The sequence below is a fragment of the Taudactylus pleione genome, unplaced genomic scaffold (genome assembly GCF_031769625.1).
Source record: "Taudactylus pleione unplaced genomic scaffold, aTauple2 ptg000537l, whole genome shotgun sequence".
Lineage (NCBI taxonomy): Eukaryota > Metazoa > Chordata > Amphibia > Anura > Myobatrachidae > Taudactylus > Taudactylus pleione.
Window position 1 is genome coordinate 10,806,446 of NW_028284939.1, and position 27,824 is coordinate 10,834,269.

Here is a 27,824-nt window from a genome sequence, read left to right on the forward strand (position 1 = left end):
ATCAGTCAAGCTAGTGCCGGCAGCCTCTTACACAGAACTCTTCCTGAATATACTACACAGAACCTATCGTACCCCTCATCGTAGACATGTAATGGGTCTGTTAGAGAATTCCAAGTGTCTCCATTGCGGAACTCAAGATGCAGAATTAATGCATTGTTTATGGAACTGTCCAATCATTCGGGGATTTTGGGTAATGGTGGGGAATTATGCAAACAAATATTTGGTGAACTGCCTTCTATTAACACCCGAATGGGCAATATTTGGCATTACACCTAAGGAAACCAAGTACCAAGAGGGGTTAAAAAGCTACTGATAATTATCTCAGCGGTAGCTAAGAAATGTATATTACAGGTATGGTTGCAAACTACAGCACCCACACTAACGATGTTTCAAGGAAAACTTTTCTATATTTTTCGTATGGAGTGGTTGGAAGCCACGTTGCAGAAAGAAAGGTTCACTGAACTTTTCTTCTCCACTTGGGAAATCTACATCGAAACATTATCCCGACCACTGAAAGAACAACTAGAGAAGTGTTTTAGAAATACACTCTGGTATGAAACACGAATTTGTTCAAACGACCCCCCAATATTACTTTAAGGTATATAATTACCTCGCTGAGAGTTATGGGAGAGGGAAAAAAAAAAAAAAGTGTCAAGAACCCGGGCTTATATTTATATTGATAGTATTGTTTATATATATATTTATATTGTTTTATTGATGGTATTGCGGTAATATATTGGTACAGATATCCACTGACTAATTATTGGATATGTTTTCTGATGTTGATTTTTCTGTATAAATGCCAGAAATATGTTATTGTTTATATTAACATTATTTTTATATTTGTAACATTTGTATTTTTGTACACAATTATTATGTTTCAATAAAGAAATATTATAAAAAAAAGAATGGATTCACACAATCAGCATATGAATAAACTCAGCACAGGGAAGGACAAATAGAACGTACCACACTCACTTCAAATAAGTTAGAAAATATATGTCACTAGACTGATCACCGTATGCACTGATAACACTTTTCCCCCATATCGCCCATTCATACATCTCCCCCCTAGTGTGTCATAGCAGACTGTGCATGTGACATCCCAAATATAGATTTCTGGACGCCCAATTGTCCCGGATTCAGCGGGGGGGAGGCCGGAGGGGCAGACACAGAGGGCCTGATTCAGAGCCGGACGCTCTGACAGAGTGCTCGCTCTGAATCAGGGCCGGTCTTTTTTTTTTTTTTTAAACGGCCTCCTGGCCGCTCGCATAGCTGTGGGTGACCACCCACAGCTATAGCGAGCGGCCAGGAAGATGGTCGCGATGGTCAAGACCATCGCGACCATCGGGCTTGCGACGAGACCCTTGTGGCAGGGTCTCATTGCCGCAAGCCCCAGAGAGATTTCGGCTCTGACAGAGCCGAAATCTCTCCCACTGACATCACTCATGATGTCAGTGGGGCCGCCCCCAAACGGAGGCGTTCACATGGGAATGCCTCCGTTTGGGCAGCCACTCCCCCGGCCCGCACGCCGACAGCACGCCCCCTTTGGTACGAGACCCGGAGCGACGGTTTGCCCGTCGCTATCCGGGTCTCGCACATGCGCACTGGGCCACCATTGACCCGCTTGCGAGCGCATAGCGCTCGCGAGCGGGTCTGAATCAGGCCCAGTGTGTGGCCGGAAGACGTGGTGCCCACCCAGCAATCATGTGGAGGGTCAGGCCCGCCAATCAGCAGTGAGGGACGGGCAGCAGACCGTGAAGTGACAGGGAGACCAGGGCCGGCTAGGTCAGGTGATGCATCAGCGTCACGGGTACCCGATGGGGTTACAGCTAGAATCCTTCCGTAGATTGACCCTGACGTCATCAGTTAATGTCCAACGTCATTCCCTACCATCCACGTGGGCATAGAGGGGGAATATAAATCTTGTGGCGAGCCCAAAGCATGACGACCGTAACGAGCCCGCGAGGAGACAACTGTCTTCTTTTGGTGGACAGTGGCCCTCATTCAGAGTCGATCGTTAGATACAATCGGTCCCTCTGAATGAGGGCGGCCGCTTGTGGTGTGAAGTGTGGCCTCCTGGTCACTAGCTAAGTTGTGGGTTACCACCCACAGCTCTAGCGAGTGACCAGGTTGATGATCGCGATGGTCAGGACCATCGCGGCTTGCGACGAGACCCTAAGGTTGGGTCTCGGCAAGCGCAAGCCGCAGGGACCTTCCTGCTCTGATCGAGCAGGAAGCTCCCCACTGACATCATTGCTGATGTCAGTGGGGCCGCCCCCAAACTGGAAAGTGTTCCATCGGGAACGCCTCCATTTGGCCGGCCACCCCCCCTGCCCACCTCCCAAACGGGGCGAGCTGTCAATCACCATCGACAGCTCGCCCGCTTTGGTGCGAGACCCGTAGCAACGGAGCACCTTTCGCTAGCCAGGTCTCGCGCATGTGCAGTGGGCAAACATCGACCCGGTTGCGAGCGCTCAGTGCTTGCGACCGGGTCTGAATAAGGCCCAGTATGGGCAGAAAACTGCACTTCCACCCTTACTTACATCACTTTCAGGTACCAAATCTGAAAGGGAAATATACCTTAACGTACCAATGGCTCCCGTCGGTTGGCCGCATGTTATGACGTCATGGCGTCAATTGCGGCCATTCGTTATTTTCTTCCTGCCCATATTGCCTTCACGTCATTGTAATTGCCATAATATGGGTTTCATGTAATAGGGGGCGTTGCCCCGGTGCGTCCCGTGTTTTTTATTTTTTTTAATGCAAATATAACAACTCTAGACCCTAGGCTATACAGAAATATTTATTTGATGTCACAAAATAATCACTGATGTTACTGTAACTGAAACTTTCTGCAGCACAGTCTACATAAAACCTATCAGTATCATCCAATGGTGAAATTATGTCTAAATGGGACTCATTCGATGTTTCTTTGGAAACATCGTTGAAATGGTTTCGATGTTCGATGTTTAACCCTGCAGTGTTTTTGAGTCAAAGTTTCATTACCATCGCAAGATTTCTCCCCCGATGTTTTTCCCTGCTTTTCCAATGGTATTTTTTTTTTTGTAACACTGTGGTGCTGTCACTGGTTTGGGCTGCCAGATGTCTCTCTCCTTGTATTATAGTCAGTTACAACTTAAGAATAGAGTACAAAACACTGACTGGGCTATGGCTACTGTGTGCATGCTGCCGCTAGGGGAGGTGGCTGACAGAGTGAAAGACACTCTGGTAAGCCAATTAGCAGCAGCACATAGGACAGTCCCACCCCTGGCTCACTGTCACTGGTGCTGCTCTCAGTGAACACTGGTTGGCTGCTTGGGGTGTCTGGCTGCTGCAGCTATTGGTAACTGAGCTGTCACTCACAGTGTCACTGTCAGTCACTCACTGCATGTGCACTGTGCATGTGACAGACCTAGCGGTGCCAAGTGTATGGAGTGACATCATTGGTGAGGAGCTGAGAGAGTGAGAGCGAGGACTTGAGACAGAGGAGCTCATTCAGACACGGCTCGCAAGATGCGATCGCTCGCTGGCAAAAAGGTGCCGGATATTTAAATTAAGCGCTTGCACTGTGTCGCTTAAGGACGCCCGCTATGTTTTAGCAAGCTTCGGCAAAGTGCGCTCGCAAGTGTCTGAAGACGCCCCCTTGCCTCTCGCAACACACGTCATCTCCATGAAATGTATGATAAATCGGGACCATCGTGAGCCATCGGAGCTGCTCGCAGCCCTTGGGGTTGCCTTTCCCCGCCGCAAGCACTGCGATCAGTGCGGGCTGAAATACATGCAGGTGACGTGTACAATGACGCTGCTTTGCTAATTATGTACACTCTTTAAACAGAGATTTGGCGGCATGACACGCCTGCGTTCGCACATCCAAACCCCTGTTCACAAGCACCTTCCACTGTTACCACCCACAAACGGCACTATCTGTCACTCAAAGCAGCGACCTGATAGTGGCTTACGAGCTGCCAAAATCAGATCGCAACGAATGGCTTGCGCAAGCGCACCGCGAATTATACGCATGCGCAGATGGGCGAAAATCGCTCACAGCGAGCGATCGCGCCTTAGCGAGCGGGTCTGAATCAGGTCCAGAGACTTAAGCTGAGGGTGGAGAAGAGACAGAGAAAAAAAAAGAGGAGGCTCTGATAGAGTAAAATCTGTAAAAATGGACAAGAGAAATTACATTGAGAAGAGAAGAGAGTGAGAGGAAGTCTGTCAGTGTTACTTGTTTGTGGAGGTGAAGGACATTAAGGTCCTGTACACTGCCAGTGCCCTGCCAGCAGTAACACGCAACACTTCTGCCATACTGTCTGTCACTAGTAGTGAGTACTGACAATAAAAATAACATGGCACCACCCAAAAGTCATTTGTGGAAACACTTTGGCCCTCATTCAGAGGCGGTCGTAAGAAGCGATCGCTCTCTCTGAATGAGGGCGGCACCTTTTTTTTAGTGCGGCCACCTGGTCGCTAGCTAAGCTGTGGGTTACCACCGACAGCTTAGCGACCGACCAGGTTGATGGTCGCGATGGTCAAGACCATCGGGGCTTGCGACGACACCCTAAGGTTGGGTCTCGGCAACCGCAAGCCCCAGGGAGCTTTCTGCTCTCATTGAGCAGGAAGCTCCCCACTGACATCACTGCTGATGTCAGTTTGGCCGCCCACAAAACGGCAGGCATTCCTTAAGGAACGCCTCCGTTTGTGTAGCCACCCCCCCGCCCCGCCTACAAAACGGGCCGAGCTGTCAATCAACATCGACAGCCGGCCCTTTTGCAGTGAGCTCCGGAGCGAGAGAGTTTCTCTCTCGCTCCGGGGCTTGCGTGCGCAGGGGATAAACATCGACACGGTTGCGAGCGCTCAGCGCTTGCGACCGCGTCTGAATGAGGTCCATTGATAGATAGGAAAGATAATGAGCCCAAAACAGCTATTTGTAGATACTGCAGCAAGAAAATAAAAACATGTGCAAACACATGTAATTTGAAATGCCACCTTGAAAACAAACACCCTCTTGTGCTGCTTTCTAAGTGTGTGTATATATATGTGAGGTATGTGACTTATATGTGTATGTCCTGACGAAAGGGTGTAAGCCCTGAAACGTTGACAATATGTGAATACACTATTCGGTTTTCTTGCATCTTGAAATTGTGTCCTTTGAGTGACGATTTTTCTTGGAATATATATATGCTGTTTGCCTCCATGAAGATAGCCATAGTATAAGCTTATTTTAAAAGTTTTAATGGCCCCTTTATTAATGATCGCATTTTGCAATGCGATCAGGGCATGCAGTACCGCCCATGATCGCATTGCAAAATGCGATCATAGCGGGCGAATGTGATTCGGCACATGCAGGGTGACGGGCTCCGAAAGGAGCCCTTTCCTGCGATGTGGCCGGAGGACTGCACATGGGCGGCGCCTATTGCCGGCGGAGGGATCTGAGAGATCCCTCCGCCGGCTGACATGCGGTAAGTCCCCATAGGCTACAGCAGCTAACGCTATCTTCAGATGGCGTTAGCTGCTGGTGCCAATATCGAAAATGCTCCGCATTCCCAATATTGATACATTTCGCAGCATTGCATCCCCCATAGAAACCTATGGGGAGGCGGCTGACAGAGGCAATGGAGGGATCGCAGCAGGTATGCAAGACCTGGCCTTCATACATCCGGGGGATACTTAGTATTGGCGGTAAACCCCTGAAAACAGGTGTTTTCTTGGAATTTACCTCAAATTTCCTTTGATAAATGGGCCCCATAGTCTATTATATGTTTAAATACAGTCTGCTTAAAAACATCGGTAAACATCGGTTCCAGTGAACCAATGTTTATGTCTAAATAATGTTTTGTATTCAATGTTAAAAACATCGGTACTTCCAATGTTTTCTTTCGATGTCCCATCCCTAGTCTCGTCATAGCACATAAAATGGCTGATACCCTCCTTCTGTCGTACTGTCATTACTGTTACATAATGTCTCCATGTGAGTGGAGTTACCTGTCTGTGTTCCTCAATGATCCTTGGTCTACACAAACATGGCCGTCGCGCCCTCCTCCTGCTGACTGCAGTTCAGACACTTTCAGTCCTATTATTTGTCTATGGTAGGCGGGTTTTCTGGTGACAAGGTGGTCTACACAAACATGGCCGCCACGCTCTCCTGTTGACGACAGCGCTGACACACTCAGTCCTATGCTTTGTCTATGGATTGAACGGTCTCTGGTGACTGGGTGGTCTACACAAACATGGCCGACACGCTGACAGCAGCACAGACACTCTCAGTCCTATGCTGTGTCTATGGGAGGAGCGGCCTCTGGTGACTGGGTGAGTCAGTGGGCTTGGCTATGGGACGTTTCCTATTGGGTGACGCGGTGGCTGCTGGGTCACTATAAGAGGCAGCTGCAGCTCGGTTTCTCCTGTCCTCCTCCAGCCTCACACCTCTCCTGCTCTCCCCAACACACAGACCCAGCCATGGCCCTCACCAGTGACCCTGTGTACCACAAGCTGGCCAAGTTCTATGAGAGCAACCAGGCCACCCTCACCATGAGGAAGATGTTTGATGCTGACAAGGACAGGTTCAGCAAATTCAGGTAATGTCATGGGGAAGTCATATATACTGGTACAGGGGCCATGTGATGTCATTTATACTGGTAAAGGGGCCATGTGATGTCATTTATACTGGTAAAGGGGCCATGTGATGTCATTTATACTGGTACAGGGGCCATGTGATGTCATATACAGATATGCCCAGCTATATACTTGCTGTTGGTGTGGCAAATCGTGCCATGCATAGCGTGCCTGTGAGTGGATTGGTGCACTGCGTGCGTGACTGCGCCTCCATACGAATGCATGGTGCGATCGCAGTGTCATAGTGTACTGTAGCATATGCAGGTGTGGGGAATTGCATGGCGCAATGTGTGCATGTTTGGCGTGATCAGCTACAATGTAACTGGGCACATCTGTAGCATCCTCACGTGTTGCTCATCCCTGCAAACAAAAGGGTCTGTGCAGTAAGGTTCCATCACTGATACAATGTAACACTGCCAGGTTAACCCCCCTCACTGCTGATGTGCTGTCTGCTACCTGTAGCATTGATGTGTGGCTGGTGCCAATGAATGAATATGGTTGTTGGAGAAGGGACCCCTCCCCCCCCCCCCCCCCAGGGATGTATGACCAGGAACCCTTCCTGCCATGTGTGTGCCCTTCATTCATCCTTGCAGGTCAGTACGTGCACCAGCTCACATCTACAAGTCTGGGGACCCCTCGCTTTCCTGTACAGCACATCGCAGGAGTATGTGGGCTGGGTGCTGATTACTGTCACTCCCCTCTGGCATCTTCCTGTGCTCTTCTAATACCAGGCCACCTTTTGATTGTAAGCTCTTCTGGTCATCTTTCAGGGACGGGTTAAATCCTTTGGTCCCTGTAATATGATTCTGCATTTCAGTCTCTAAATATGAGACTTGCGTTTCTGGAAGGTTAGTGTTGAATCCGCTGTTAAACAGTCATTCCCCAGGCGATGATGAGATGACTTGCACAGTTCTATCCAATTTGTTGTCTTGTTGTGGAACTAGGAAAGTGACTTGTCATTGCAGACTTCAGTTAGTGTATTTCTATAGTCTGCAGCGTGTAGTCTACATCTGCTCTCACATCAGGCTGCTGGCGTTAAAAATATAGGGGTCTATTTACTAAGCAGTGTTAGGAGACAGACTGAAAAGAGATAAGGTGCCAGCCAATCAGCTCCCAACTGTCATCTCACAGGCTGTGTTTGAAAAATGACAGTTGGGAGCTGATTGGCTGGCACCTTATCACTTTTCACTCTGTCTCCTAACACTGCTTAGTAAATAGACCCCATAATGTTTTAAGGCATGTGATCCCATAGTGTGTATGTTACTGTAACCTGTGTCTGCTGCATGTCTTGCATCGCAATGAAATATGCTGTTAGAAAGTTTTTGTGGAGTTGGCTGGAACAAAATGACATGTGCTGTCATATATAGTGTTGTTTTTTTTTTTTTTTTAGTTTATTTTAAACCTCTGCATAAATGGCACATGCGATAGAAATCTTTTGCCAATCCGCCTCCTGCCAAATAGGCATTTAATACACATATTCAGTTCTCTTCTGCCACCAATACCATCCTCCTTTGCGGTGTGGCGTGCGCTTGCCTAACCTAAGCAAACCGTATTTTGTAAGATGTGGTCAATGGTTTTACATTTGCGGAACTGACCACAGAATCCTGAGTTGGAGGCAAAATGCACCCCCCAAAAACAAAGGGTGCAGTAATCTGTGCCAGATGCTTTTCAATATACGCCCATCTCTGCATGGGTTGTGTATGTGCCAATTTTATGCCAGGAAGGAACATTTAATGCCTGCACCGTGGTATATGGTTTGACTGTTAGTAGTTAATTCCAAAGTTACTGTACAGAACATAGCACTGTATGTGTCTGGGCAGTGTTACCAAATACTAAAGCTTCAGTTACAATGTAAAATACAGACGCAAATACAAAATAAATGATATGAACATCTGTTTTCCCCTTTAAACATCAAATGGGATCTCTCTTCCTGCCATCGACTGAATGCAAATATCAATTAAAGCTGCCACACTAAACTTTTTAGTTATTGGGATTAAGATGCACTGTGCCAATCGAACTGGCTGCCGATCATTCTCATTGGTGCATATTTTGCACCAGGGGTTGTGCGTACGCAGAGTATACCCCTCGTGGTAGGAGCAAGTGTTTTGTTACTTGGGACGAGATGTGACCGGATGGAAGGATGCTTAAGGCTTTATCACAAAAATGTCTGAACCTATTACGTCAGATAACTCCTATGTATTATGATGTCAAAAGTGCATTAATATTCAGTGTAAGTATTTGGTCTCTGGCAATCTGATCCTCTTGGTAAATTAATAATTCATTTTGGTACATATGCGTTTTATCTGTGGTAGGTGATCTATATTTTTGCCATCGTTCCCAGCTATATTTAGCATAACCTTCAAAGCTCTGCTGGTCTCACCCTAGCTGGCCTAGACGCTGCTGAGCGTTGACACTTGGAAGGGTGACAACTGTGGATTCTGTAATCGCCAAGCAGATATGGGTTTCCTAATACAGCCTCTGCTTACATAACAGGAGCCTGTATTGTACAGTAATGTCACCATTTTTAAGCAATGTTGTAGTTCTGCAATGACGAAACCTTATTCCTGTGCATGAAATGTGCCACTTCCTGCCCTGTGGATGGGGTAAGAGTGGTGTGATGGAGATCTGATGCAGGGGAGGCGTCGGGTATGGGTGGTCTTCTGTTTACTATGGCCAGATTTCTGCATGGGGAAAGTTACAAACAAACAAACAAAAAACCTACATAGTGGGGTGTAGCATTTCCTTGCCTCCAAGTCAAACGCATTGCTGTAGGCACACTTTATCCTTGGGACACTGCCCAACATTCTAGCCGAAGATGCTGAAGTCCTGGATACTAGCACAGACCCCCTCAGATTAGGATAATTGGGAGGTGTCAATCAAATATTAGACTTGACCTTTATTATATACTGGTCCTCACATTGTGCTAAGCCAGAATGTACATAACATTTTACCCATCCTGAGTATTAATCAGGTGTACACTGTTCTCTTACCTTATACTTGTGCAGACTAATGCTGATTAATGGGATGGATCCTATTACTGGGGTCATTTGCCAATAGGCTTTTTTTTTTTCCCCGGTTGTAGTAGGAGCTTATATAGAGGACTCTTTAATCTGAAATTCTGCAACATTCATCACTTTAGCAGACCAAAATGTGCTCCCTGGGGTTCTTAAATCAGTCCAGCAAAAGGCCCTTTAGTACATAACACTGGTTGGAGGGGTGATAAACGAATTGGCGACCTGGCAGGGATGGGTACTTACTGACTAATGGAAACTTGCCCATTTATGAAACAATCTGCCTTGATTCTTTTATTTAAGTGAGACCTTTTCCTGACTGTCCATTCCATTATGTCAAAGCCGGATTATTTTTGTGTTGATGTACGAAAAAACTTGTATATAAGTCGCAGAAATCTGAGGTGACTCCTTGGGTCTAGTTCTCGGTTGCGAGTAAAGCAATTAAGAGCAAGTAACTTGTTTTCACATGCAGGGTAAATACTGGCTGCTTTTGCATGTAACCCACAAATGCTGGGCAGCTTTAGTATTGCACTGCAATTTAGATGTGAGCTTGGACACGCTGTTTCTAAATCTCTCTCCATGTTGCATCTCCCCCACCTGCAGTGTAGCATGGTGTTACCAAGGTGCAGTCACTGGCTCTTTTCTTGCTTTTGTCCCTACTCCGAATAAGACCCTTAAATCTGTAATATTCCCTCTGTCTAATACAGAAGTTTACTATGGGAGCAACTGGTACAAGCACCTTGTTTGTAGTTCAAAGGGCCGTATTCATTAAACCTGGTGTGTGCCCAAAACGAAAATTCTTATTTGCGCAAATTACAGCAATAAGGGTGTTTTTTATTTATTTTCTTCCCCCCCCCCTTGAAATGATTAAAGTGCGGTTGCCTGGGACAAGGGATCCAATAAGAGCCCATCCCAGCGTCGGTAATAACTCGCATGAACACTTTACTTTCAGGTTCGGACGGCGGGCAGAGCTACTGCTTGCGTGTGGTTATGTGCAAGCGGACACGACTTGGGAAGAATCCCTCTCATGAAGCGTGATCCAGGGGGATGGCTGGGGGGGCAACTCCATTACCCCCCCCCCCCAAAAAAAAAAAGCAGGATCTTCTCAGACCTCCCAGGAGAGTAGGCGAATTAAGATAAATCCTGTTATGTAAATCTGATGCTTATATATTAGTGTCTAATTCTTGACCAGCTAATTTAAAGCTGGGGCAGTAGCCCCCCCATAGTAGAATGTATAACCCTCTCCCCCAGTATACTGACTATGTAGAATACTGTATGTACATACTACTTGCAGCCAGACTGAAGCCTTCTCCCCTTCTGTGTTTCCCAACAGCAAAACCCTTGTGACTGGGGAAGGCGACATCTTGGTGGATTACTCTAAGAATCTGATCGAAGAAGAGACTCTGAAGATGCTATTGGAGCTGGTAATGTATTTCTCTTATCCCATTCTCTAGGACAGAACGGTTTAGGACTGGGTGTCCCAAACACTCCACTAGGTGTCATTACACTAGAGGGCCTGCAGGGGGCCCTGCTGTTGATGACGTAGGTACTCGTAACCTCACTGAGACCTGCCTCACTGATGTCACGGTCTTCCAGTGCAGATATAAATGACATCGGCTGTCTGTCCCGATCTCTGCCTAATGGTATTCTTACACCTTGCAGGCCAAATCCAGGGGAGTTGAGAGCGCCAGGAAACGAATGTTCTGCGCAGAAAAGATCAACTTCACTGAGGTACGGTTCCTAACACTCTCCCCACCTACAACTGCTAATGGCGTGAATGGCTGACGGTGGAAAAAAGTAAATAAAGGATCATAATAATAAAAAAAAAAACCACCTGATCAGTGACCCTTACAGTTCAACAAAAACACAATCTGTTAATTATTATTTTTTATTTTTTTAAATTTTATTCTTTATTTCCGTAAACAATATAAATCGACAGCAAAAAAAAGATATAGAATGTATATCTGAACTGTTTCTGCAATTTTTTCCAAAATGTTGTAAAATATAACACTAACTTAAGGCGTGGGGCAGGGGAGTAATGGGGAAAAGAAACCAACATAAACAAAAAACAGGTACAAATCAAATAAAACCATCACTTCTCATGTGTAATTTGGTGATGTGAGTAAAGCTTACTAAGGCACAAAGGAGAGAGACCGATGAGGGGGACCTGAGAAAGGCAAGACAGACAGTCTAGTATCTCCAGAGACACAAAGGTGGCACCAAACCAGGGGAGGGAGGTGAGCTAGGACCTTCTCACAAGAGCCTGGGGCCCCAGACGAGTTCAAATCTGTGAGGGTAATCATGAAGGTAAGAGGCAATCTTTTCCAAGCTCGTGATATATCAAATGTAATTCCTAAGAGCAGAAACTACGGGAGGGTTGGGACTTCCAATTTCTAGCTATTAAAGATCTAGCTGCGGCTAAAACAGGCGGGAACCATTTATTCAGAGAGATCTAAATCCAGAAATGGCCTCGAGAGCGGTAACACCCAAGGCTCCAAGGGGAGCGAGAGGCCAGAGAGGGAACCTCCTTCCAAAATGGGACAATAGGAGGGCAGAGTGTTCCTCTGTGACCACACTCCTGCAAACAGAGTGGAGGTAGGGAACATCTTGGAGCTTATCCGGTGTGTAATACCACCGATAGTAAAGTTTTATATGCAGTTTCCTTAATTCGTGTGGAGATGGAACTCGTATCTATCCCCTCCCTCTCCTCCTCCCAGCAGCAGTCATCCGGAGGTGGTCCCAGATCCCCTTCCCACTCCCTTTTTGTTTTAATATTCTGTCTCTTTAATCCGCATGAAAGTCCATGTCCCAGGTTCGTTTCCTGCCCTGAACCCCTCCGTTCCTAGGCCTCGCTGTAACGGCAATCATCTGTATAGAGCGAATAGGGAGTGGCTCACAGCGAGAAGTTAGAGTTCGCCTGAGGCTGCGCTCATTGTATGGAGCGGTTCTGGGCTCTGTCCCTGGGTGTGTCGTGTTTGCTGTCCTCCTGCCAAACCACAAACTATCTGGAAGACAAATGTTTGCGATTAATAGCTATATCTAGTCCTGAGATAAAGGTAATTGGATAAAACATTTATATTGTATGAATCTGTCCAAACGCGTATATTTCTATCTTTATCCCATCCCCCACCTTTAATTGCCATAAATACTCGGCCGTCAGTCTCATGTGCTTCTCTATTTCCCTCCCTGACAGAGGACAAGTGTCCCTGAATCCGTCTAGCTTACCGCAATGATGTCACTTGTTCTATGGGTGATGGCTGTAATTCGGGTCACTTTCATGGTGTTAGGTCTTACAGGGATGAGTTTACTAAAATATTAATTTCCAGCCATCAAAACGCACAAAAAAATAAAAAAAAATCTGTACATATACTGTAATGCTGAACAGTCATCAAAAGTTTAATGTATGTGAGTGTTCTGTAGATGGTGAATTGTTCTCCAGTGCCAAAACTCAGCTGTCTTGTTCCTTTTCCCTACAGAACCGCGCTGTGCTTCATATTGCTCTGCGCAACCGGTCAAACACTCCTATACACGTGGACGGTAAAGATGTTATGCCAGAGGTCAATGCTGTCCTGGAGAAAATGAAGGGGTTTTGCCAGGTACCGTGCAACTTCCACCGGAGGACTGGTGGATTTCTGACTTTCTGTCCGGGTTCCTGTTTAGTAGAACTGAGCTACTTTTGGTAGTGGTTTTGTTCCCCTCTCCCATATGGCTGCACAAGAGGGGTGTGTACAGGGGTTGCAATCGGAAAACCGACTGTCTTAATCCCGACAGCCGGCTTCCCGATTGCATTATCCCGGCGTGGGATAAATGACCGGCGTCTATATCTAGACGCCTGTCATAGACCCGAAGCCGGGAGACCGGCGCCCGGCATCCCTTCGATCGGGATGACAGCCGCGGGGGGGGGGGGGGGAGGGTTAGGTTTAGGGCTCCCGGGGGGGGACTTAGGGTTAGGCACCCCCTTCCCCCCCCCCCCCGGGAGGGTTAGGCTAGGGGGAGGGAGGGTTAGGGTTAGACACCCCCCCGGGGGACTTGGGTTGAGGCAGCGGGGAAGGGGGGAGATTAGGGTTAGGCACTGGGGGTTGGAGGGGAGGAAGGTTAGGGTTGGGCACCCCTAAGGGGGGTTAGGTTAGTAGATACATACCTTACGGACGATCGGGATTTCCAGCGCTGTCGGGCTTCCGCTGCCGGGAACTCTGCTTATGTCGGCCAGGCGCTGCCGGGATTCGAACTCTGCCCCCCCCCCCCCCTACCCAAAGAGTATTGCGTGACAAATGCTTTTGCCTTTGCAGAAAGTGCGCAGTGGCGAATGGAAGGGTTACACTGGAAAGGCCGTGACTGATGTGGTGAACGTTGGCATCGGTGGCTCTGATCTGGTAAGACACTTCTGTGCGCGTTGTGCAGGATTTTTATATTTGTGTGTGTGTGTGTGGAGTCCAGTTTAGAAGACATGGGCCACTATTGTATTTCAGGGACCACTGATGGTAACAGAAGCTCTGAAGCCGTACTCCAAAGGTGGCCCCCGGGTCTGGTTTGTATCAAACATTGATGGCACCCACATGGCCAAGACACTGGCTGAGCTTAATCCTGAGACCACGCTCTTCATCATCGCATCCAAGGTAACGATTAAACCGTTCTCTGCATCTCTGACTCTCCGCCTTACACACAGCTGTATCTGGACTTTGTATTCTCCAAAGCAGCAATTCTGTGCTTTTCACTGGTGTCAGCCTTTATAATACACAGTATGGCAGATCCTACAGTTATAATAAGAAACTAATTCTACTAAGCCCTTACATTGCACTGTGGTAGCGATTATAATGCGTTCATGTACCAGTGCCCACGTTTTGTATAGCCTGTAACATGTAATACTAGCTGCCCGGCATCACACCCTATAACCGGTTACAGGGGTGTACGTGCTTCATTGTAGCAGGAGCCTTGTACTTGGATGAAACACTTGCAGATATGTTTGTATTTTGCAAACCATTCATGACTCTGCAGATTTAAATCTCTGCCTCTTTTGTATAGTGCCAGGGGTGGGGCTCGTAGCAGAATACAGCAGGACTGGCATGTTAACCTTCCGTGTGCTGTATAATATACCGGAGGCAGAATATGCACAAATCAGATGTCGCTTCACTTGCCACTGTAATAACACTTGCTCGTTACTGGGGCCTGATGGCGCGGGCATCTTCTGCCGATGGCGGCTGGTTACAGTGAGCGCTGGGCGTGCGCACAAGAAGCGGAATGTCTCCTGCTATGGGCCTTGCGTGTATGTGTGACCGTTATTAGCAGGTCTTTCTGTAAGCGACGTCTTCTATTAGTTGTACTCATTCTTTCTAAATGACACCCAGAGTGACACAAATCAATGCAATGACCTGACAATACAAATGACTAGTTCTGGGTAGTAATTGTTGCTCTATCGCAAAAGGAATTCTTGCAGAAGTATTAACAATAGTACTTTCCATGTATCTTCAAACTCACTCCCCATTGTGTTAACTCAGGGGGCTACATGTTCTACATTGTGATTTAAATAAGTTATTTTACTTTTGTTCTCTAAGGGAAAATGAAGAGAAAACAAAAAACTTTGCTCCATATTAGTGTGTAGGACTGCATATAGTTACCTCTATATACTAGTAACTATTTCCCTAGCAGACTTTCTGCTACTTCAGTATTTATAGGGGTCTATGTACTAAGCCTTGGATGGAGATAAAGTCGACGGTGATAAGGTACCAGCCAATCGGCTCCTAACTGTCATTTTTTTTCAAACACAGCCTGTGAGATGGCAGTTTGGAGCTGATTGGCTGGCACCTTATCACTTTTCACGATCTCCATCCAAGGCTTAGTAAATAGTCCCCATAGAATCCATTACTGAGGTCTGTAGGGCAGGGCCCATCTCCTGATTGCCCTCGCAGAGGCGCTGTAGACATAATACATCTATTAAAATAGATCAGTGCTCTTGAGTTTTCTTCCGTTCCCCTTGCTGCGGAGGTCCTGCTGTAGTCTGCGGATGGGTTACAGGGGGCAGATGGCACTCGTGCCCAGGGCAGTTATTGGCTCTAAGCCGCACAGCTGATCTAGCTACGAAGGCTCAGGAGTAAAAATGATTACCCCCCTCCCCCTCCCCCTCCCCCTCCTTCTGTGTAGGAGACTGCACTGGCTGTTTCTGTGTTGGAAGGTGGGGTAGCAATTCGATCACAGGACTTCCCCTTCTGTATTTCATAGGGACTATCTGGTGTAGACTAACAATCCCTCCTGTTCACACATTAAATGCTTACACTTTGTTCTTCTCCCCCAGACTTTCACAACCCAGGAAACCATTACCAACGCCGAAACCGCCAAGGAGTGGTTCCTGAAATCCGCCAAAGATGTGAGTACATGGAATAAATAGTATACTAACATTGTAGTGTGACATATAATAGAAGCCTGGTAGTAACCTGTACATAATCAGGATGAGGTAGATCTGTCCCTATAATGTCGTTTTCTATAGTACATATGCTAATACTCCTTTATGGGTATCCTGACTGGGAGCAGAGATGGAAGCTGACCCATAATACTGTATCATCAGAAGGATTTTCTGCCATCCTGCTTGGTACAGAGAAGATGTGTCCTGGAGGACTCCTGCCCACCTACCTACCATCACCAGAGACTCTCAGCAGATCATTTTGGTCCATCCCCTGTGTTCAGGTGACCGATGCTTTGGCCTGGTCACCTTCCTAGCCTTTCTGGATCCTCTTCACCAGCCTGACGGCAAACTCCTCTGGACCAGCCTGCGGCTCTCACTGACTTGTGGGATGCTGATGCCTGGAGGACTTTTAAGCCTTGTAATAATGAAACGCAGGATGTGATTGGACACCGCTGTCCATTTAAGGGACAGCCAGGCCGCCTAAAGACCGGAATGGATACCTGAATTGTGCAGTGAAAGCACTCTCTACAACACCTACACATGCACAACCTGGCCCTACTGGATCTTCCTGCAATAACACGCTACCACACTAGTCTGTTTGTAAAAGAGAGGACAAAACCCCCCCACAATGGTATAAAATAGTCTACAATGGCTTCTTGGGTTTTTATCCATTCTACGAGGATATGTGATCCAGCCCCTTACAGTACATAGAAAGCATCGTGCATTCTCCTGCCCATGCTGGCACATGGCGAACTGAATCCCTGACTTGTAATGCCGGCCTTCCCTGGCGTGATGACCTGTACTTTGGTGTTGGTCAAGAAATCTGACCCTGCAATACAATCCACAGCCTTGTTACTGCCAGGCTACTAATGTACACAGGGATTAACCACCACTCATTGTTCTGACACCGCGTCCCCTGTTGTATTTCAGGCATCCGCGGTGGCCAAGCACTTTGTGGCCCTATCTACCAACGCAGTGAGTAATCATTCGTGGTGTCGCTGTGCGTCCTACACACAGCGTATTGGTTGGTAATATATCTTTCTCTGTTATGTCTTTATTTTTACAGCCTAAAGTAAAAGACTTTGGCATAGACACGGCCAATATGTTTGAATTCTGGGATGTAAGTATGTCCTCAACTCAGACTGTTGCAAGGGAGTACTTTCCTTTTTATTGTCCTTGTTTGTTACTTCTATTCCTCTTCCAATATAATCACCTAAAATGTGCTGCAAATTGGCAAACCTTGCTTAACCCCCGGATGTAGTCGGTATTTCGACTGTCAGCACACCGGGATGCCAACGCCGGGATCCCGGAGTTAGGGGAGGGTTAGGCACGAAGGAGGAAGGGTTAGGTTTAAGGTGCGATGAGGGGGAGGGTTAGAGTGAGGCACTAGGGGGGAGGGTAAGGTTAGGCACCAAACAGGGTGGGTTTGGGTAGGTAGAGGGGGAGGGTTGGCATACTGACCAACAAGTGTTGGTCTGTTAACCCTGCCAGGATCCCGACTGCAAGCATTCCATACCCAACCCGCTTACCCCCTCCCAATGAGTAAAGTATAAAGGGGATTAAATAGGGAAAATATAACTAATAGTCATGTCATGTCCTTCTGTCTAAACAGCAGAAAAGTGTGTGTGTAAAAATAGAACCTTTAATAGACACTTATTAGCTGGGATGCACTTACATTTATCCATTTTTATTTTTAATACTTTTTGCATATGGCCACTCTCTTCTACAGAGGTGTCCTCAATATGCCATGTTGCGAAAGCCACAAGGTCCTGTACGACTCTGCATAAGCCTAGCGTCTCTTCTGCTGAAAATGTACCTTAGTCGCTATCAGATGTGACAAACCGTCTCACGAGACTGCGCCGATTAATGTGCTATGCGACACGTGTATAATCTGTGTGCGACGGAGTCTGAATACGAAGCACAGCGGATCCTGGAGTGTAAAACCGCGGCTGCGGCCTCGTAGCATTTCACATACCGTCTCGGTCGCGCACAGATATAAAATGAATGGTGCGGTCTCAAGAAGTTTTGTCACATGCATTCGGGCTCTGGGCTGGATTCCATTGGAGGTGAAAAGCTGCAATCGTCTATGTGTTCGCCTACTTACACAATGCGTCCTCCCGCTTCTTATTCAGTTGTAAAACAGATGAACACGCATATGGGCGAATCTAGCAAAGGTCAGGGGTTTGGTTTTTTTTTTGGGGGGGGGGGGAAATTTCAGTCTGTACCCCTAAAAAGCCTGACTTTACTTTATCACCTCCTGGAATTGAATAGGGCGATACTTTGGGAAGTGGCGAATATGGACCGAAGACACATTTTGGGCTGAAAGTCGCTAGGCACAAGCAGATTCGTACGGTACCTGGCGCTCCGAGAGGGGGTGTTTGGGGTGACTGCAGCAATAGTGTGAGGACACATCTGTACACTGTGCTGCATCTAATTTGCTACTTTTGGGTGTTCAGGATGATTTGTCCCACTCATGTACTACACCCAGGCCGCTCAGTGCAGAGTCCACAGGTGACATCCCTGGCTTACCCCTTCTAACTAACTGCAACGGAATCGGGAGCGCGCTTCATAAACTCTCCATAATGGTAACTGTGAGCGGAGGGCTCGGAACCAGCCGCTAACAAAGCCCCTTAGGAGTGTTTCTTGTGTGTGACTCAGAATGGATTGTATTGGGCACGATTTGACACTTCATGTACATGTGCCAGCGATTCCCCTTATGTGACTAGCATTAGTATAGGTAAATACAGGTAACTCGTAGTGTGTATCATCATAAAGTATTGTCTTTATTGGTAATGCTCCCCCCTGTGGCCGTGTAAAGCAGTGCACTGACCTTGCTGGAAAGTGTTTGTAGAGCAGCCTCTGGTCTCTGTGCAGCCTGGTGTGTGAGCATAGTGCTGGGCTACCCTGACAGCTGGCCAGTAACCTAACCCATCCCTGCACTTGGCCTTCCAGTTATTCTCAGTCCTGACCTTTCTTACGCTGTACAGTGCAGCAGCCGTCCTGCTCTACACACATAAAGGTCATACAGCGCCTTGTCCCTGTCAGGAAATCTATTCTTAGCACTGACCTTGCAATATGTTATGTCTTGGAATAGTGAAATGTTATCGTAAGTATTTTGTAACATCTTATTTTTTATTTTTTTTCGCTCCCTTCTAAAGTGGGTAGGAGGTCGTTACTCTCTCTGGTCTGCCATCGGTCTCTCAATTGCCCTTCACATTGGTAAGAAAGTTATGCCTTAACCTCCTCCTTCCTCCTAGGACACAGAAAACCCCAGCGTAAATTATTCTAGTGCTTTAGCCGGCTGCCTATGCACGCCCAATGGTAGCCCTGGCGTGTCTTCTGCGCTAACTAAAACTCAACGTTCCAATACAGCTCTGTAAAAATGGATCTCAGTACTTGTCATTTAAAGCTAGAAAAAAATGTGATCGCCTCTGAAAACTACAGCCGTCCTCACCTATGGGGGTGCAGCCCGCACCGGGTGTGACACCAAAATCCAGACTCTTCCTCAGTAACGACAGGAGCCAGGTGCTGCAGTGTGTGACGTTATCTTGCAGCACTTGGCTCCTGTCACAGGCAGCAGAGCTGGGTGAGGGGGTTTGAGGTGCGCACCGGGTATCGCCAGACTCAGTGACTCCTCTGGGATCTGATTCTTGTCTGAAAGCTGAGACTGCAGTCAGTCAACCTGCTGTGATGTCATTGGCGCTTTCCTTTAGCACAAATCTACCAATCCATAAAGTGAGCTTCCGCAGGACGGCCACTCGTCTGTTGATCCGGTTCTTGAGTAGCATTCAGCGGCTGTCAGGCCGGCTTCCAGCTGCCAGCATTCAAAGTGCTGCGGCTTTAAGTGGCCGCTGTACCTGTTCTACCACGTCAGATAACATTCATTAAAGTCTGTGCCGCATATAGTGAAAGATGCTTTTCATTACACACAACACGAACTTTAAGCAGCTGCTGGGACGTTATACACAGATCTCCAATTCTGGTGTCCACAAGAATATCAATAATAATTTCTATATTGATTAACTGTGGCACGTTTTCTGATGAAGCGAACGGGTGTTCTGCAAAACGCATCAAATGTACGGCTTTGATTATTTTAACCATCTGGAAAGATTTGCTGTTCGATCTAATAGCCAAAATTATTTATTCTTTATTAAGAACCCTTTGAATATCCTAATTTAAGAGGAGACCCTGTTACTCCAGCCAAGACCAGCACTTAGATGATATACCTGCTCCTAAGAGAACCTACCAAACTGTGCAAAAAACCGATGTTTCATCTGAAAACATAGGATCCGTGAGGAGTTCACAGATCCGTGAGGAGTTCACAGATCCTATGTGTTTTTGGCATCACAGCGGCTGATACACAGCATTTTTCAGGGATTATTTTTGTAGACCCATCAGGTCCCGAAAAAAAAATCCATAAGTGCCCAACGTCTGGCTGGATTTCAGGGCTAATTGGATACCGCCCTTATAATGCATTAGTACATAACCCCCCTCACCTGCCTAGAAGAGACCAACAAGATTAATAATTAGTATAGCACAGCTCCCTGTTTACTAAATTAAACTTAACCCTTGTTATGCCTGTTCCAGGTTTTGACAACTTTGAGAAGCTCCTCGCAGGTGCTCATTGGATGGTGAGTAGCGTCTGACGTTATTGGGTCTATGACGATTACCCATGTTCCCAATGTTTGGAATTTTTATATTTCTCGGTTTCTTATCTTATAACTATGGTCTAAGGATTAAGAAATGTGTGTGTTCTAGGACAATCACTTCTGCAACGCTCCTCTGGAGAATAATATCCCGGTCATTCTGGCTATGCTGGGAGTCTGGTACATCAACTTCTACGGGTGTGAGACTCACGCCCTGCTCCCCTACGATCAGTACATGCATCGCTTCGCGGCCTATTTCCAGCAGGTAGGTGGCACAGCTGAATCGCTTGCAGAGCCCAGTGTTCGTCAGTAGTAAATCATGCAGTAAAAATACTTTTCTCTCCCTGGCAGGGAGACATGGAGTCTAATGGGAAATACATCACCAAGTCGGGTGCCCGTGTGAATTACAACACTGGTCCTGTAGTGTGGGGAGAGCCTGGAACTAATGGCCAACACGCATTCTATCAGCTCATACACCAAGGTATATCCCACAATGCTTATTGCAGCAAGGCTTTAATACTCCTATCGTAAAATGATGTCTGTGCCTGTTCTTGCTGGGTCTATGAATGCCAATGTGTTGTAACTACAGTATGAAGGCAACAGTGCCACCTAGTGACAATGCTGAAAATTGCACCAAATGTAAATGCTAAAGTTTTAGAACTAGGACTATGCTAGCTGTGACTTGTAGTTCCAAATGAGGGAACCAGTGACTTAATGTGACAGATTACCTCTATCCTCACCTGTTTTATCTCCACCATAGGGACCCGCAAAATCCCTTGCGATTTCCTCATCCCAGTACAAACCCAGAATCCAATCCGGAATGGGCTGCATCACAAGGTGAGACGTGCAGAGGCATTCGCACGCTGTGTACACGATTCCCTCCGGCACTGGATGGGTTAATCCGTTAAAGCTAGAGACATGGGATGAGCTTCTCATTTGGTCTCAGACAAGAGATAAATATGTACATAAATGCGACCACTTTTGTAGCCCCTCCAGTAGGCTCTGCGTTAGGGGTGGGTAATTTAGTGCCCTACACATCCCAGCATGCACTGCCAGATTTGCTGTTTGGCCATGCTAAAACTGTTGCAAGATGTGCTGGGATTTGTAGTTCAACAGCTGGAAGGCTGCCCATTGCCCTATGTTGTCGCTGGAGGACAGGAGAGGTACTGGTGGTGCACTAAACTGGGCTGCAAGTAAATGTTGCTTATACAGAGGAAGTGACCAGTTTGCTGTGGGCTGCGCCAATATTCAGGCCCCCCCCCCTCCCAAATCTCAAAAGCATGCTGTCTTCAGTTTCTTACTATAAACGCCTGTATCTCTTTGGCTGTGGTAGGAGAAAATGGATCGAGTGGGTGGCAAAATTCTAACCAATTTAGGTATCTGGCAATTCTGTTTCTATAATGTTGAATGAGAGGCGCAGCCTCTAGTTGTTGGTAACGTGAAAAGTATATCAAAGTAGACCCTCTCAGCAGTACAGGAGATGCTCTGCCCCCTCCACTCTCCGCTTCATTCTATACTGATGGGAAGAGGGTCCTAACTTGTGTGTATTTTGTATCAGATTCTCTTGGCCAACTTCCTCGCACAGACTGAGGCTCTCATGAAGGGCAAATCCACAGAAGAAGCCAAGGCAGAGCTGCAGGCCTCTGGCCTGAGTGGGGAGGCGCTGGATAAACTGCTCCCACACAAGGTGAGTCTACCTTATGCTGCCCAAGTTGCTGGAAAGGGGGAAACCTTCAGGTGTGCTAACCTAGGATGGGAGGTCATCACTTTAGTGTAGAGGCTACACGATGGCAGTGACTTACAGATGTGTCCACATACATCTATCCTCCATACGCTACAAGTCTCATTACACAAGGCGTGAGCAGCGTGTTACTCTGTATCTCCAGAGCGTCTTTTCGTGAAAAATGCATCGTGATCGCACGGCGATGTGAGTAGGACGCACAGGCAGCTCCTGCTGATCAAAATGATATGCGGCATCTATATTGTGCGGCTGTATCTGCATGCCAAATGCTACGTTAGTGTCAGCGGCTGTGATACTGTAACTTAGCATGTCGCATGCACAAGTGATACTGAAACATAGCCTGTCGCATGCAGCAGTGATACTGAAACCTAGCCTGTCGCATGCAGCAGTGATACTGAAACCTAGCCTGTCGCATGCAGCAGTGATACTGAAACCTAGCCTGTCGCATGCAGCAGTGATACTGAAACCTAGCCTGTCGCATGCAGCAGTGATACTGAAACCTAGCCTGTCGCATGCAGCTGTGATACTGAAACCTAGCCTGTCGCATGCAGCTGTGATACTGAAACCTAGCATGTCGCATGCAGCTGTGATACTGAAACCTAGCATGTCGCATGCAGCTGCACACTATATAGAAGCCGCATATCATTTTGATCAGCAGAAGCTGCTTGTGCAAAGAAGACTCATATTGAGGGTAAGTCTCAGACTTGTCATATAACAGCATGCTGCGACTAGGAGGGCTGTTTAATGCACAAGGAGATGTATGTGGACACATCTGTAATATTTATAGTAGGTTGCATGGGGAGGCAATCGGGAAGCCGACTGCCTAAATACCGACAGCCGGCTTCCCGACTGTCTTATCCCAGCAAGGGTGAAATGCCGGGCGTCAGACTCTAGATGTAGACGCCCACATTTCCCCGACGCCGGGAGACCAGCGCCCGGCATCACGATCGTAGTGATGCCGGGCTCCGCGAGCGGACAGCCGTGGGGGGGGGGAGGGTTAGGTTTAGGGCTCCCGGGGGGGACTTGGGGTTAGGCTAGGGGGATGGAGGGTTAGGCACCCCCCCCGGGGGGGGGGGGGGGGGACTTAGGTTTAGGCAGCGGGGAAGGGGGTGGTTAAGGTTAGGCACTTGTCTATCCACGATCGGGATTTCCAGTGCTGTCGGGCTTCCGCTGCGTCGCACTCTGCTCCTGTCGGGCTGCCGCTGACGGGAATCATGGCCGGCGGTATTTCATACCAATTCCGTTGCATGGCCAGAGGCGGCTGTGTGACCTGACTACTCGAGATAATGACCACCTACACAATGACTCTGCAGCAGAATGGTGGTACTGTACATACAACCTGCATAATGGGTCCCCATCATGTGCTTAGAGGCGTTGGGCCTAACAGTGTGTGCGCCATACACGTAGAACCAGAGCCACCCTTGTTTATGTGGCACTTGTTATGCTGTGACCCACAGCAATTATAGGACTTTAAGACCACATCCCCCTACTCTAGTTCCATTGTTCCCTGTATGGATACTCTGACCTGCTGCCTCTAATGACAGAACTTGTTGGTGACTTTGGAACATATTCTGGTCTAGGTACTGAGCCTTTGAAAATGACAGTTTGACTGGTACTCTCTCAAACCAAACACTGCCTGTAAAGGGACTGTTAGGAGCTGATTGGTACTCTCTCTCTCCCTCCAAGGCTTAGTACATACCCCCCCCCCCCCAAAAAAAAATAAAAAAAAAATTATCCTGACTTTCAACAGGCACAACCCCTTCAAGGGCTCATTCTGGATTACTAGTAGTAGGACAAGTCCCCCATGAAGACTGCAAATATAAAACTTTCTATGCCTGGACCTGCCACAGTCTCCATTGCACATACTGGGGTGTGGAGGGGATGTTACTGGTGTTACACCATCACGCTAAGGTCTCATTTATCTGCATTGGTTTCTTTAGGTCTTTGAAGGAAACCGACCAACTAATTCTATTGCGTTCACCAAACTCAATCCATTCATATTGGGAGCTTTAATTGGTAAGTGTTTCTATGCTAGAACCTCCTATTCTATATTGGATAGGCATTGTGTGGCCCTCCTGTTGCTGTGGAACTACACATCCCAGCATGCCCCAACAGCAAAACCGTTGCAGGAAATGCTGGGATGTTTATTGCCATACGTTGCCTACCCCTCTTCTGTTATATATCATGCTTTAATACATATGTTCCCAAACTCTGCATTACAGTCCAGGTTTTATGAATATGCATGCTCCTAGTCCAGATGGTTAAATCTAGTTTACTGAGGTAGTAATTAAGTCACCTGTGCTCAACAATGGATATCCTTAAAATGTGGACTGTAATGGCAGCGTTTGGGAACCTCCTGGCTTTAGTACATGTGTATTTTACTTCTGTAACTTGAAGCAGCTTGGAAACTGCCGTAATGAAAGTTCCACATTCAAAAGATCTTTTGGTCATTTTATTTTCACCCTCCCAAAATACATGTGTACTTACATTTCTATGTTGAGGGCGACAAAACAGACTGAGATTAGCAGACCGTGCATCTTGCACCCACACAACTAGAAACTCTTTTCTGGTTAAAGCTGCCTCTGTATAACATGCAGATCACTCGGCCACCGTGTAAAAGTCCAGACTTTATTAATAATTACTTGGTGCTATGTTAATTGCGTTGACGGCATGAAAAGATATTAAATAAAAAAAAATATATATATTTTTTTTTACACACACAGCGGGTGCAATATTTGGATAGATATTTGCTCCTTGAAAGTTTGCTTCCAAAGATTATAAAACATTAGGGGCTCATTCGCTAGCGCAGTTGCGTGACTTTGGATGCAGCGTGACCTTGTGAATTCCAGACCCTGCATCCTGTTATACTCTACATTTCTGACCCATTCGCAGTCTTAACACCTCGCCTATCTGCCCGCCACTCGGAATCCGCCCACTAAACGTTAATTGACACAATAGGAAAAATAGGACATGGACTGTGAATTGGGACCGGCCACAGATCTAGCTTTCAAATATTAGAGTACTATTTTAATGATGCAGGATTTAATTTTCAGTTAAAGCCAAACGAGGCTGACTTTGTATTATCTGCAAGTTGCTGGTTCTTCTCTTCAGCTGTGTCTGAATTAAATCTCATTTTCTCCCGCAGCTATGTATGAGCATAAAATCTTTGTCCAAGGCGTTGTGTGGAACATAAACAGTTACGACCAGTGGGGGTGAGTATCTCCAAATCCTCCTTCCTGTCCTCCTGTACCTCACCCCAGCGTTGTGCTCTCATCCGCCCCCTCCTCTCACTGCCTGGTTTCTTATGACCGCTGGTGAACTCTGATCCTCCTTTTAACACACTTATTGGCCAGGAGTTAACAATACTCTGCCCGCCAGCTGCTGTGGAACTACACATCTGCATGCCCTACCAGTTTTGCTATTAGGGTATACTAAAACTGTGGCAGGGCATGCTGGTATGTGTAGTTCCACATCAGCTGGAGGGGCGCATGTTGAATACCCATTATTGGCCAACAAGAGCCATGAGCATGACTGGATTTATGGAAATGCATCTTATTAGAGACTGATTACCCCCTATATACCATCCAGCATTAATACAGAAAGCGGGTGTCCCTCTGATGGCGGGGGTTGGTGAACTTGCCGCATGGCCTGACTATGTCACCATAATGTGGCTATTACATTTTTTACAGCTCTATTACATGTCTTCCTTACAGACTCTTACTCTGGTTACTTCCATTCAGATTGTCTTTAGAATATTCTTTCCTATAGTGGATCTGTTACTAAAACTAGCAGCACTTTCATGAATATTGGGGCCAGTTTCCTCCATTAACCTTGTGGGACATCACTTCATCAGCGGTTCCTTATTCATAGCGAGACTGAAAATTGGCTGAGCACAGTGACTACCTGCATAGTATGTAGGACACGTCCAGGGCTGGATTATAGGCATGGTGGATGGAGCCGTTGCCCAGGGGCCCCTACACATTGGAGGCCCTCACATTGCTACAAACATTCAGGACCACTCTGGACCCTCTCTGGCTGCAGACAGCAGTGACTGATGGACCAGGGATGACTATGGAAGCCCTGCCCCCTCACTGACATCATGCCACAGGTGTATGGGTAGGGGGCAGAGCCTGATGCCACAACAGGTAGTGTCTGACTGTGAACGCCTTCCCCCTCACCTTGTCTCAAACAACCCACTCAAAATCCAAGTTGCTGCTTGAGGCTATGGCAATTTTATGAAGACCCCCACAAGCCTTAATCTGGCCCTGGACACACCTCAGACTAAAGCCCCCCTACTCTGCTTTCTGTAGCCCTTGGTAACTTGCCCGTTTTATGCTTTGCAATGCCCTCCCTTCAACTTTAAGCAAGGAGAGACAGACCAATGAAATGTGGGTGCTTGGCTGACGTCCTATAACAGTACAGACTAGAAGGGTGGTATTATCTGCTTCTTCCCTGCAATGAACTAAAAGTCCCAATTACATTGTGTTTCTGTTCCTCTACAGAGTTGAACTTGGGAAGCAACTGGCCAAGAAGATTGAGCCCGAGCTGGAGTCTGATGCTCCGGTCACCTCTCACGATGGCTCCACCAATGGTCTCATTAACTTCATCAAGAAGAACAGATCCTGAATGTGGGGTCGGGAGAGCTCCCAATGCCCGCACATCTGATGTCCCTCTGCTTTCAGCAAGAAGCACTTTCCTGACTGTAGTCTCTGTTTTTTGTATTTGTGTCTGTCCTGATTTTTGCTGCACTGTTCCAGGCGGGAAGTTGGGGAGAGCTCCGTTAGTGAGCAGGTCACAGACACTTGCGTAGTCCGCTGTCTCCCAGACTCCTAGGTCTGGTGTCTATATTGTCCTGTCCTGTGCAAAGATCAGTTTACACAATAAAAGTCACAAACGACATCTGTAGTGTCCTGGCTGTGATGAGCTAATGCTTGTGATAAAGGGACATTTAGATGGGGGATAGGGAGGGGGTGGTTTGATGGACAACAGGTTATTGGAGGAAGGGAATTGCATCAGTGTTATGCATCCTTATACACTATAGAGAATGAAAGTACAAGCTGTCAGGATAGGACTATGGTGATCGTGGTTGCAGGCAAGGATGCAATGAGACTAATGGCCCCATTTAATAACTTGTAACGAATGAGCACAAGCAGATAACTAAATACATGGTGCTCCAACCAATCAGCTCCTAGCTGTCTCTTTACTGGCTGTTTGAAAAATGACAGTGGATTGGTTGGAGCACCCATTATGATTAGTAACGAGTGATGACCAGCATATCACTTGTTAAATGGGGCGCGAAGTGTTCCGTGGTCCCTGTTACATACTGTAGCTCTCACTTAGCTTAGTGGTGGCATTGCCAGTGGTTTTTAGTAGCCTTGCTATAATGTCAGGGGGGGGAAGGAATTTTCCAATATGCTGTA

General features: G+C 47.1%; 1 protein-coding gene across 1 annotated transcript; it reads left to right on the forward strand.

Moving 5' to 3' along the window:
- Window positions 1–6,362: 6,362 nt before the first annotated feature.
- On the forward strand, window positions 6,363–27,303 carry GPI (glucose-6-phosphate isomerase). Its single transcript, XM_088451100.1, has 18 exons — window positions 6,363–6,572; window positions 10,954–11,044; window positions 11,283–11,351; window positions 13,097–13,216; window positions 13,910–13,993; window positions 14,090–14,236; window positions 15,910–15,981; window positions 16,948–16,992; window positions 17,084–17,137; window positions 19,176–19,236; window positions 20,605–20,648; window positions 20,776–20,928; window positions 21,015–21,144; window positions 21,424–21,500; window positions 22,222–22,350; window positions 24,345–24,420; window positions 25,550–25,616; window positions 26,907–27,303. The coding sequence occupies exons 1-18, from the start codon at window positions 6,454–6,456 to the stop codon at window positions 27,028–27,030; spliced, it is 1,662 nt and encodes a 553-aa protein (XP_088307226.1). The 5' UTR covers window positions 6,363–6,453; the 3' UTR covers window positions 27,031–27,303.
- Window positions 27,304–27,824: the final 521 nt, after the last annotated feature.

Coding starts and splice junctions, on each gene's coding strand:
- GPI (XM_088451100.1), top strand. CDS start 6,454: ATGGCCCTCACCAGTGACCCTGTGTACCACAAGCTGGCCAAGTTCTAT. Junction 16,993..17,083: donor TGGCCCTATCTACCAACGCA/GTGAGTAATCAT, acceptor TTATTTTTACAG/CCTAAAGTAAAAGACTTTGG. Junction 17,138..19,175: donor ATATGTTTGAATTCTGGGAT/GTAAGTATGTCC, acceptor TCCCTTCTAAAG/TGGGTAGGAGGTCGTTACTC.